Source organism: Festucalex cinctus, chromosome 12, assembly GCF_051991245.1.
Source record: "Festucalex cinctus isolate MCC-2025b chromosome 12, RoL_Fcin_1.0, whole genome shotgun sequence".
Taxonomy (NCBI): Eukaryota; Metazoa; Chordata; class Actinopteri; order Syngnathiformes; family Syngnathidae; genus Festucalex; species Festucalex cinctus.
Window position 1 is genome coordinate 9,193,509 of NC_135422.1, and position 12,421 is coordinate 9,205,929.

General features: G+C 40.2%; 1 protein-coding gene across 2 annotated transcripts; it reads right to left on the reverse strand.

Annotated features, from left to right (window-relative positions):
• Window positions 1–440: 440 nt before the first annotated feature.
• LOC144032069 (transcription cofactor vestigial-like protein 2) lies at window positions 441–11,816 on the reverse strand. 2 transcript variants are annotated; one of them, XM_077539729.1, is made up of 5 exons: window positions 11,703–11,816; window positions 11,035–11,093; window positions 8,650–9,031; window positions 2,509–2,952; window positions 441–573 (listed from the first exon to the last, which is right to left on the reverse strand). In XM_077539729.1, exons 1-5 carry the CDS (start codon window positions 11,725–11,727, stop codon window positions 530–532), a joined length of 954 nt encoding a protein of 317 aa, XP_077395855.1. In that variant the 5' UTR covers window positions 11,728–11,816; the 3' UTR covers window positions 441–529. The 2 variants fall into 2 exon arrangements, with proteins under 2 accessions (XP_077395855.1, XP_077395854.1); XM_077539728.1 differs by lacking the exon at window positions 11,703–11,816 and having other exon boundaries at window positions 11,035–11,166.
• Between the last annotated feature and the right edge of the window lie 605 nt (window positions 11,817–12,421).

Genomic DNA, 12,421 nt, shown 5'->3' on the forward strand with positions numbered 1-12,421 from the left:
AAAAAAAAAATCCTGTCTGGTCACTTCTGTCACATCTCTGGAAAAACACAAGAAACCCAAGCACAATCATTTCAGAAGCACTGGCCTATATTGCAAACAATTCTAAACAAATAAACACCAATAAATAGAAACCCCATCTTGTCAGTCACAAAGTAATAATCTTCTCGTAGGACTTATTTTTTTGGTGGAAGAAGCGACAAACAAAAAGGCTTGAAATGGAGATAACCAGGCACATTGGAGCGACTTCCCCCCTCAGGTCCATCCCTCGATCAGCATAAGTCAGTTTTTGTGGGTCCAACATGGCCCCCATTCCAGTGTCTGCCCCGGGAGAGGGACATGGCGAAGGCGGTCCAGATTATGTGTTATCTCCATGGTGCACTCGCATCCACCTGGAGCCAGCCTGTATCCTGTCTGGGGAGGCCAGGAGTGTGCGTGTGGGTGTGTGCATGGGATAAAGCGGACACGCTTATTCAATAGTGGAGAAGGTCCAGGGGCTAATTGGCTGTGGTCAATGTGACTGTGGGCCTCGTTAGAACCAGTAGAGCTCCTTTCCTTTCTTGTGCTGCTGCAGGCCTGAGAATGGATATTAGAGGAGCAGTGATTAGGAGCATGTCGGCAAACAGCAAAGCACATGTTGTCATGGAACCTGATTGAGCCAAAGATTCTCTTTAAGAAGTGTTGACTGGTGCATTGAAGGTGCATGTGTTAGTGGGGGGTGGATGCAGGTGTGGGGGGCATCCACCATCACAAGTACGCGTGCTAAGGATCGGCAAAATATCGATATTTGGATAAACATCTGTTTAAAAAAGGTAAATAAAGCTCAAAATGCGACTAGTACTACATGGTGATAGATTAAAACATGCTCTGACTGGGAAAAATTCAGGTCATGTTGGAACACCACTCCGTCATAAACCGAGAACCAGAGCTGTCAAATCCAGGTCCAGAAAGTAAAAACCCTGTCATAGTTTGGTATAAGGTGCTTCTTCTCAATGGCAAGTAAACGAGCAGCCACCTTGAGTAGAAGCACCTGTGACTAAAGCCAAACTGTGCATTCTGAAAACAGTTGGGTCAAAAATAACCCAAATTTGGTCAAGAATGGACCGACCCAACTTTTTGAGTTTAACCCAAAAATTGGGTCAAATGAAAACCCACATAGAAACACGTTTTTTTTTGTTTTTTTTTTGTTTTTCTGGGGTTGTTGTGTGCTTTATTAATTTGACCCAACTTTTTGGCTTAATTCAATAACCCGATTCAATTGCGACAAAAATGAACCAACCCAACTTTTTGGGTTAAAAAGCTCAAAAAGTTGGGTTGGTTCATTTTTGTCGCAATTGTCGCAAATTAAATTAAAACACCACAAAACAACTCGTTTTGGGCTGTTTGTGGGTTATTCATTTGACCCAACTTTCTTAGTTAATTGCATAACCCAACTGAATTGGGTAAAAAAAAAAAAAAAATGACCCAATGCAACTTTCTGAGTTATTTAACCAGAAAAGCTGGGTCAAATTGAATTAAAACCACACAAAGCAAATCGTTTTTTTTTTTTTTTTGGGGGGGGGGGGGGGGGGGGGTCATTTGACCCAACTTTTGGAGTTAAATGAATAACCCAATTGAATTGGGTAAAAAAAAAAAAAAAAAAAAGACCCAATCCAACTTCTTCAGTTATATAACCAATAAGCTGGGCCAAATTAAATTGTTTGACAAAATAACCCATATTGGGGTGGCTATGGGTTATTCATTTGACCCAACTTTTTGGATTAATTGGATAACCCAACTGGGTAAAAAAATGACATATTTCATAATGATGTATAATTCTTTTAACGTTTAGAATTGTCATAACAACTTCAATAATAATAATGATTACAGGAACAGGAACGACAATCATGTGTTCAAACGAGAATAATTAATAAAAAATAAAAAAAAACTTCAGTATCCAACTCAGATTCAATCCAACGCTTTAATTATTTAACCCACAGTGTTGGGTCAAATTAATAACCCACAAAGCAATTAATTAATTATATGGTTTGTGTTGTAGGTTGTTCATTTACCCCAAAATTTGCTTCAGTCGTCTTTTGACCCAATTTGGGTTATTTTTTCCCCCTGTTTTTAGAGTTTCACAAGCGATCTAAAATGTCTCAAAATCAATTTTATTTATTTATTTTATACTATTAAAGCTATAACATTTATAGGTAGCTACAGAGTAGCAGTTGTGGTCCACACGCTGTTTTTGTGGGAAAAGGCACTTTCCTTACTTCCATAGATACATCCATTGATTGATGCAGAAATCGTTGTCAATCAAATCATTATGGTTTGAAAATCATTTTCAATCGAAAATCAATTCTGAATCAAATTACAAGCCCAAAAATCTGAATTGAAACAAATCATGAGACACTCAAAGATTTCCACCCTGAGTTTTTACTTTCTGGTTCTGGATTTGATACCTCTACCAAGAACCCCTGTTAAAGACTATATGTTGACTATATGAGAAAATCAGTCCTTTTCATTTACCTGCATCCATGTTGAGGGCAAGTGTCTGGCTGACATCCCCCGGAGGTAGCAGGCCAGGCCAGGAGGCCGCCGGCTCCAGCTTGCTTACTTCGTAGTGGCTCGGCAAGGTGGGCAGGTGGGCCGGCCGAACAGTGGGCATGAGCAGGGGCCCGTAGTGGGGCTCCAAAGTGGAGGGCGAGTACAGTTCATGGAGAGGCCTCGGGGGCCCGTAGGCCTGAGCCTGGGTGTAGCCCCAGCTCTCCGCCGGGTGAGCGTGGGGGTGCGAGTGAGGGTGAGCGTGCGGGTGAGGGTGCGCGTGCAGACCCGGGTGTAGCCCCGACGCGTAGGGGTCCATCGAATAGGAAGGAGCCGCCGTCTCGCAGGGTGCGCGGCTTTGAGGCGACGAGTAGTTACTGTCCCAGAAGGATGGAGGGAAGCTTCGTCGGCTGCTCGGTGACGGCGTTTCTGTTGGAGAGAGCACAGTAGAATGCTCATGAATGACATGACTCACTGAGCTCATGGAGCTCAGGTAGTGAGGTGGTCATTACTCAATATCAATATGTGAATGAGGCCTTTATGCAGATATATTAATGCCTTAATGCCTATATGCAGAATTTCTTTTCATGATTGTGTGAGGGTGACTGAGTTGACTGTAAAATTGCTTGAAGGACCTGGAAAGTTGAAAAGCACTGTACAGAGCAAGTGAAGCCTCGACCCCTAATTTTTATTGCACAACCCTTTGGTTGTTCTGTTTTCCAAACTTTGTTGAGACATATTTTACATTAGACGAATCGGCACGCCACTAAACATAAATAATATTAATTAATTTAACACATTTGCTCCCAAAAACGTATAAATATGTTCTATTTAAAATGTTTTAAATGTCCCAAAGACGTATTTATACGTTTTGTTTTGTTTTTTATGTTTTTGTTTTTTTAGTTTTTTTATGCTAGCTCATACAGAAGGCTTTGATGCAGCCTCTCAACTGCAGTGAACAGATGAAAAAATTGTAGTAATTACAAAAACAGCCAGCAGATGGCAGCAGAGTATAAGAGATCAACCAGGGCCATGTTGAAAACGAGCTGTTTCCCCACAATTCTAAACAGATTTGTGAATAATGATGAAACTTAGCTATATTCTAATGCTATTTGCTGCAAAACGGAAAAAGATAGAAATATAATTTTTTTCTGATGAAAGAAGAGACTCTAATCTTTCTTTTGGTAGGTTCCATGTTTTTATAGCAAAATAACACAATATTCTGTAGGCCTTGAAAAAAAAAGTAAAAAATCCAGGAAAACAGCCGGGAGCAAAGGGGGTTTGCTTCAGTGAAAATGTCTGGGAGTGAATGAGTTAATTGGTTTGATTTTGTATCGTACCACTGTGCCTGTAGGGTATAGCTATCTCTCCAGATGTCTGCTAGACGATGGATACACAGGAAAATAATTTCGTATATTTACTTTCACCAAACGCTAGGCTTTGAAAACTGTTTGATGGTTTGTGGATAGGTCAAGGGTGGACGCTATTGAGCAAGATGGCACAAAACCAACAGAACTGATTTTGACGAATGTTTGCAATGTGGTTTCTCAAGAATACAATTTCTCTTTTTACTGCTACAGTCTGCTTGTGGCCAAGCTACTCGGAAAAACGAGACAGTTGGCTGTGAACCATTGGGAGTCAACTTGACCTTTAATCACGGGATTGGGATGGGGCAGGATAAAAAATTCACGGGGGACAGGAGTGGGATTCTCGAGTAGGAGTTAAAATCCACTTCCGTGTCGCCCTCAAATCTGCACCAAATGATGTGTTACCCACACATAATTAAAGGGAAAGTGAACCCCAATTTTCTTTTGACAATATGTTTTATGCAGCCCCACTAGTCTATTCTGGTTAATATTGCAGGTTAGTGGAATATGAGTTAACCAGCAAAACATGACATCAATGTTGCTCAGGTCTCAGTTCCCAACCAATCACAGCTCAGCTTCAGAAAACAGGTGAGCTGTGATTGGTCGTTGCCTGAGCCCTAAGTAACTGTCATTTTCAGTCGACAGCAAGTGGCAAAATGGCCGCCCCCTGAGATGGATAAAAACGGCTGGATTTTGCTTCATAACTCATATTCTACAAATGTAATATTAATCAGAATGTCTTGTTTAGGCTAATGAGGTCACATATAACATATGATTGTCAAGAAATGTTTAAGGTAGACTTCCACTTTAATGAACATTTTTCAATTGTTGCATCATATCTTTTCATAAATTTAGTGTGGCCTGTTGTTTGGTGCCTCTTCAAACAAGCAATCCCAACTGTCATACTGTATAAGTACTTCAGTTTGAACTGCGTCCAGTTATTTTCCTTACCATTCACTGAAAGCGGAAACGCGGAAAATAGCCTGGTACCAAACTGGACTGTACCGCCTGGTGGAAACGGGGCTTAAAAAGAGGAGCGAGTGCGTGGCGAATTGTAGATGGCAGTCACATGACGGCTTAGCCCTCTTGCCCAGATATCTTCCCCATTGGGTCATACTGTCACACTGCGCTCGCTCCAACAAGACACCGAAATAAACACAACCACATGTAGTGCAGAGAGAGCGAGAGTTGGGTAGAGAGATAGCGAGAGACCCATATATCTCGAATGCCATCTATATAAGGCAGACGCTGCGACCTGGAGGCAGCCCAAAGGGTCTTAAATCACTGTCTGCGGTGACATCTCTCACTATCATGTCAGCTCGGCCCTCGTGATGGTCTTAAAACACACTCGTATGCGCACACAACAGCGACCCTGTGCGAGAGCCGGCTGCCCCTTTCCAAAGTCCCGTGCACCCCCACCTGTTGTTTTTTTGTTTTTTTTTCTGCACCCCTCCCGTCCTCTTGCTCCTCGCCCTTGACAGAATGTCAGCGGGCCATTATACGTTTTCAGCAGTAGACTTTTATATTTAGATATTCCTGTGGAAAAGAGACACCGCGTGGCTCGGCGAGGGGTAGTGTCCGATCACACGGCGTATAAATCTGACAGCGGCCATTGTGGGGGGGGCGACGTCTTTGAAGGAGGATACGCCCGCCACGGGGCTGTGCGCTGAGCGCCGTGTACAAACATAGCGTCTGTTGTGAGGCAGGACACGTGTAGTCAGAAAGACCGCGCGCAGGTAGACTGACTCGGCCTTTTAACTTGCACCACTGATGCAACAGCAAACCTGATTTTAAACTATTTTGATGTTTTGAAGGTACATTTTTGCCTATGTCATTATTGGTTGGGCTTTTATTTTTAATTTGGTTCTCGGCATGTTGCCATGGCGCATGTTTTCAACAATCGTTGTGAAGGATGGATTGACTTTTGCTTATTTTGTTCCAGAAAAGACGCGATGCGGCACTTCATCGTCCTCAGTCGATGAGCAATACTAATTGTGTGCCACCCACATGTGACGTCTCTATCATCCAGTCATATGTCCGATAAATATGGCAGTGCACTGTACATTTTCTAAAAATCATAGACCGATATGTTTTTTTTCTCAGGGCAATACAGATGCCAATTATTAGTAGTCAAGGAGGCCGATAACCGATATTTGGAGCCGATATTCATTTTTCTTTGTTGTAATATCTTAAAGCATGTTTATTCAACAACTTTTCAGACTTTTCAAGATGTAATTTTTTATTTTTTTTTAATCTCAGACAATAGTCATCCTTTTAAATTTCTAACAAAATGTTCAGAGAGCTCCCAAGGTGATCTGTATGTCTTAAAAAGTTCAATGGCAACTTAACAAGTGAATACCTTAGCTCTCTATAGTTTTCTGCAGTAAATATTTATTTTTCTAAAATTTAAAAATACCTGAAATCTTAAACTTTCAGCAGCATCACTTATAAAGTTAACTGAAAATGTAAATAAATAGTTCCCTGAGATTAAAATGGTTTTAGATTTACCTTATATCGGCTGTCAGATTTTTTTTTATTTTTTATTTTTTTAAAAGGCCGATATGATATTATTCAAAATGCCTAATATCGGTCTGGCCGATTATTGGTCTATCCCTACTTTTTTCACACTTAACCAGTGTTACTTGAAGTATTGCTGAAACTACTCTAACTAGTGTCAGTGTTAAACATTTATTTCTGTCAAACTACACTTAACTCTGGTGTTGTTAAACCCTTTTGAGTGTATTGCACGTATAACACTGTTAAAAAATGTAACTCAAACCACACTTTACTCTGTTAAATGGTCCTTCATTTATATCGCACTTTCCCTCCTTACAAGGCCCTGAAAGCACTTTACATTTTGACAACTGATGACACGCCATCATGAACAACTCGGGTCCAGTATCTTGCTCAAGGATACTTTGACGTAGTCATACTAACCTGGGATCAAACCCACACTCTCAGGCTTGTGAGTTGACCACTCTAGCACTGAGCCATGCCACCCTGACAATAACATATGGATTTATTTGCTAAATTGGAAAGTTTCTCCGTCACCGGAAATGAGGGCGTGGTCAATTTAACACTCAAGGTAGTGCTATTGAGGTTACAGCCAACATCCAGGCCAACACTCAAGGATATTTACTCTTACAGTGTAACTTTTTATCCTAAGTTAGTGTTAAAATAACACTGTTTACTGCATATTTGATCCAACACTGGGTATTTAACACTGACCAATTTGCTGTGTAATTTTGGTCTATTTTAGTGTATTTATAGCAGTATAAGTATCATGTATAGGTTCGAGGATGGCAACAGTTAGACTTTCTTGTGAGGAAAAATAATTTGACAGTCCAGCTGTGATCTGTCTTGACTTTCTACAATGTTACCCTAAAGTCAATGAAGTCACCCTCAGACGTATACAGCTCACGTGAACCATCTCTTCATGGGATAACAGTTCCAAATAGCACATCATCAGACGCCTCCCCCACCCACCCCGCCAAAAAAGGAGTCACCTGTCTGATGCTCATCCTGTGTGGCCAAAAGATGCCACACAGGCGAATCTGCCACCTTTCAAATGCAGCAACTGTTGTGAGGCCGGACGTGTCATATGTCATATTGACATTACGCGTTACAAAAGTGAGGTCAGAAATACCGCATGCAGACTGACCGGCTTTTTAAAATTGCATCAATGATCCGACAGTAAGATGAGCTTAAAATGTTTGGACGATTTTAAGATACCTCAAAGTTTGAATGGATTTGAGGTTCTAAAATGTTGAAATTGAACAATATTTGGGAGGAAGCTATGCTAATAAGATGTTAGCAAATCATTTGAGACTTCAATTATTGTGATTAGACACACCGAAATGTGCCTCTATGGTTTATGCAATTTTAAAATTCATCAAAATGTTTGTGAAAAATATGCGCCATATGGACAAAAGCTGTAATGTTATGCCTGAAGGAAGACCACATTTCCCATCAGGACAAGCGCATTGCGTCGTTTTTTTTGTGCATCGACATTCAAATTGACTTGCGTCTTTGTAACAAATGGGTAAAGGGGGAAGTAACGTATGTCATAAAGCAGTCAGCACATTTGTATTTTTTTTTTTTTGTGTGGCAGTGTTCCTACTATCCTCCTCAAAGTTGCTGAGTGCCAGTAAAAATGATACAGACCGCCTCAAGCCATGGCAAAGGTATCATTCAACTAGTTTTCAGTCGATGTTTCATCAGAAGATTTGTGAAAATATTTTATTAAGGTTGAAAAGTTCCTTAGTGCTACTTTAAGCTTCAAAATGGTGATAAATTAGACGTCCACTCACAAATGTTGCAGGTGTGCGCTGAAACCTTGCCACGCTCAGCTGTCAACTGTCAATCAAACTACTACATTTTAGCCCTTTTAGCCATGTTTAAAAAAAAAAAAAAATATGGATCACATACACATGGTGAAAAACAGTTAAATTCAGAATTTCATAGTTCTCAGTCTTTTCACATTTTCACTAATTTTCCTCAAACATGGATTTAGAAACAAATCTATCAAAATACGTTACAGGGACTTAATTGACCTATAAATGTTGAAGTACTGCCCTGCGATTGGCTGGCAACCAGCCCACTGTGTCCCCCGCCTACTGCCAGCTGAGATAGGCTCCAGCACCCCCCGCGACCCTTGTGAGGAATAAGCGGTCAAGAAAATGGATGGATGGATGTTGAAGTACATTTGAAATCCATCCTGAAATCATATATTGCAACATGTAGTAAACGGCCACCATACCTGGGCCACCTGCGATCTGTTGCTCCGAAACTCGCCTCTTGCCCTCCCCGTCCAGATAGGAACTGAGCGCCCGGGAGAAGTGCTCGTCCACCACGCTGCTGATGTCCCCCTGGTAATAGGTGAAAAGCACGCAGCGCGAGCTCAGGTACTCTGCCTCGGGGCCCTCCTGCTTGTCCTTGGGGCCCTCGTCAGGCCGTGGGGCCGCCGGCGTGTAGGAGGAAGACGAGGAGGAGGAGGAGGACGAAGAAGACGATGCGGACGAAGAGGACGTGGTCGTCGATCCGCCGACGGTGCCTTGAACGGCGGACATTCCCTCGGGACCCCTTGGAGTGTCCATGAAATCCCGGCACGGAGGTGAGCTGCTACTCACACCACTTGGAGTCTGGCAACAAGGCCGAGAATGAAACAGGTGTCATAGATTTATATACCAATTGTATGTCATTCAACATTGTTGAAATTGTCGTGTACTGTAGATTTGAGTATGTACAGTATATTGCACACATAGCTCAGTACATACTAGGGGTGTGAATTGCCTAGTACCTGACGATTCGATTCGTATCACGATTCACAGGTCACGATTCGATTCGATACCGATTAATCCCGATACGAATTTATAAGTCGATTGTTGCGATTTTTTTTCATTCAAATTTAGAAAATACTAATCAGTAAGCTTGTAGAGTGTAAGATTTATATGAAAATGTATTATTTATTTATCTGAAATTTCAGTCTTATAGAGGTTGTAATCTGTTTCATGTTTGAACAGCATTAAAATAAAATATTAAGGCTTAATGTTCCGTTCATATAACATTCTTCCATGCTCAAGGTGCGAATCCTAACCCGAAGTCAGACGTTTTGTTGAATATTTTTCCATTAAAAATGGAAGATTAAAAATCGATTCACACACACACACACAAAAAAAAAGGCAATGATGATAAGACGTTGAATTAGTAAGACTACCGAATGAACAATTCTGAGCTCTTAAAAAAAAAAAAAAAAAAAAAAAAAAATCGATTTTTTTTTATTGAATCGATTCGAGAATCGCGCGATGTAGTATCACGATATATCGCCGAATCGATTTTTTTTTAACACCCCTAGTACATACAATATGTGGATATATGTGAGGATTGTCATTGAAAAAAAAGTTAGACCATCTTGTTTTCTTCTATTTCTTGCTCATTTGAATGCCTAATTTGTTGTCATTAAATTTGGCCAAAACAATAAAATGAAAAAACTGCAGAAACAAGGGTGCTCCAATATTTTTTTTTTCTATGAAGACATACTATATTTGTTATGCAGGTAACTTCTTATATATACTGTATATATAGCTGAATATATAGATGTGAAGACATTTGTAGCTTGCATAGTGTGCACATACGTATGTAGATAGATACATCATATATGAGATGAGCTGAACAAATATGGAGATGTATGTGGGTTGATATATTTGTAAATGTCTATAAATATAAATATATAACTAACAATATATATGCTAATATAGACAAATGTATTTTTTTGTAGCTAGATATGTTTATACAGTGTGTTTGTAGATGTACTGTTTATGTGAACGATTCAAAGATTCAATATGGTTTTTGATAATTGGGGTACAAAAAGATTCAAGGACAGTTTGATTTGAAAGTGGAACGATTTGATTAGGATTACGATTCGATTCGATATGGTACAGCTTAGAGGGTATGACTTGGTATGACAATTACTTTTTTGTTGTCATTTTACATGCATTAGAATGAACTTGTCAGTACTGTATAATGTGCGAATTCTTTCCACGATACACCTCTTTAATAAAATACGATTTGATACCTAGCTCAATATATATTATATAAGTTATATTATATATTATATTATATATATTATATAATTATATATTATATAAGTTGAGCGATTCAATTCAGTTCGATTCGATGCACTTGCGTCTTTTAAAACAAACGATTTTTCCAGTTTAAACCGTTTTTTTTGTTGCACTCCTAATAGATAGATATTAGCGGAAAGATATGAAGATACTATATTTGTAGATGTATACGGTAGTTTGATACCCTGTACTTACGTATATCAATGTATGAAGATACAGTATACTCAATATAATGTAAACCAAGATGTTTGCAACCTGACGGGTATTGACATGAAAGTAGACATATACATAGTTTGTTTTATTTCATATTTAGTATATATGATAGTGTATTTTGTTCACATTTTTGTTGCACAACCTGCAAAACAAGACTTGACACGTGAAAAATGGAAAAATAAAAAAAAATAAAAATAAAAGAGCACACTACAACCCAGATTGGAAAGTGCAAGACATAAATAACATGCATAGCAATAATAACAAGAACAATAATAATAAAGTAACGACGTGATGAGAATTTGACCTACCTGTAACGTGTTGATGAAAGCAGGAGCGCTGGCTGCGTACGAGGCGTAATGTCCATAGGCTGGGTACATAACATCCAAACAGCTCATGGTAAATGAGCGCAGTCTTCTTCACTCTTCTGCCGAATGCCACTTTTCCCAGCAAGACGGCGACAACATTCCACTTAGTGTTGGTTGTGTGTGTTTGTGCGTGCGTGCGTGCAAAGCTGAAGGGGCGACCCGAGGAGACGCTGGTGGAGCAGCCTGAATGGACATGCAGTCACCGCACCAGGAGCACACTTAAGTGTGTGGGTGTGTGCGGGTGCCACAACAGCTGCGGCTGCAAAATGTGTTGGGCGCTGAGGGTAAGTTGGACTGTCCTGTACATCTCTGAAAAAACTCCTCCCACTTTGTGGACCACCAACCAACCACCAACACTTGATCCGATTCCATACCAATACCTGCTCTTCATATTTAATGTAGACTATCATGCCAAGTGGTTTTGACAACAATGTGAAATCAAGTATGGAAATTGTGGTTGGCAATATTATGAATGCAATATTTTCATAATACTGTAAACTTGTATTTAAATGACTGTCAATGGGACCACAATGCCACCAATTTACAATTACCGATGAATTAAAATATTAAGGGTAACCAAAGAAAGGTCGACTGAATGAAAGATGTCTCACCTTGAATGTCTTCAATTCCATCCATCCATCCTGTTTACTGCTTATCCTAACGAGATCCCAGGTGTGCTGATCAATCCCAAATCAGCGGTAAAATCAGATATTTGGGCCAGCCAATCAAAGGGCACTTAACCTCCTGACTACCAGCAATTCAAATTTGTCCTCTGTAGTGAACCTTTTTAAACATGACTATCTCCCACCCAGTACATACGATTGAATTAACTCCTTTTGTGCTCTATAGAGCTTTCCAATGATACAAAATGTGTAGGGGTGGGGCTTTGCTACCTTTGATTGCATCATAAAAGAAAATGGCTTCCCTCAGTGGAAGCACTTTTTAGGGAAGAGGAAAAGTAAGTGTATAACACTTTTTATTGAACAAATTTAGGCTTTAAATGTTGTTAGCATGTTTTCTATAAGACTCTTAAGAACACATTAAAAGGGCTGTCTGCCGGATTCACTCAGGAAAATGCACTTTTTAAATACAGGATGTACACACTTTAACTTTCTCTCAGTCTACCTGTGTTCATGTTAATCTTTGTTGGTGATTTCGTCCTAAACCCCCACACCCTCAGCCTGTATTTTGCCATTTTGTGTTTGTTTTGTAAACAGCGGGACGTTTCTGTGGAAAGACAGTGTTTACACCCCTCCAGCCAATCGCAGAGCGGGGGGTGGCGTGTCGCAAACGGGGCCGGGCGAACGTGTCAGCTGCGTGACGTCACTCC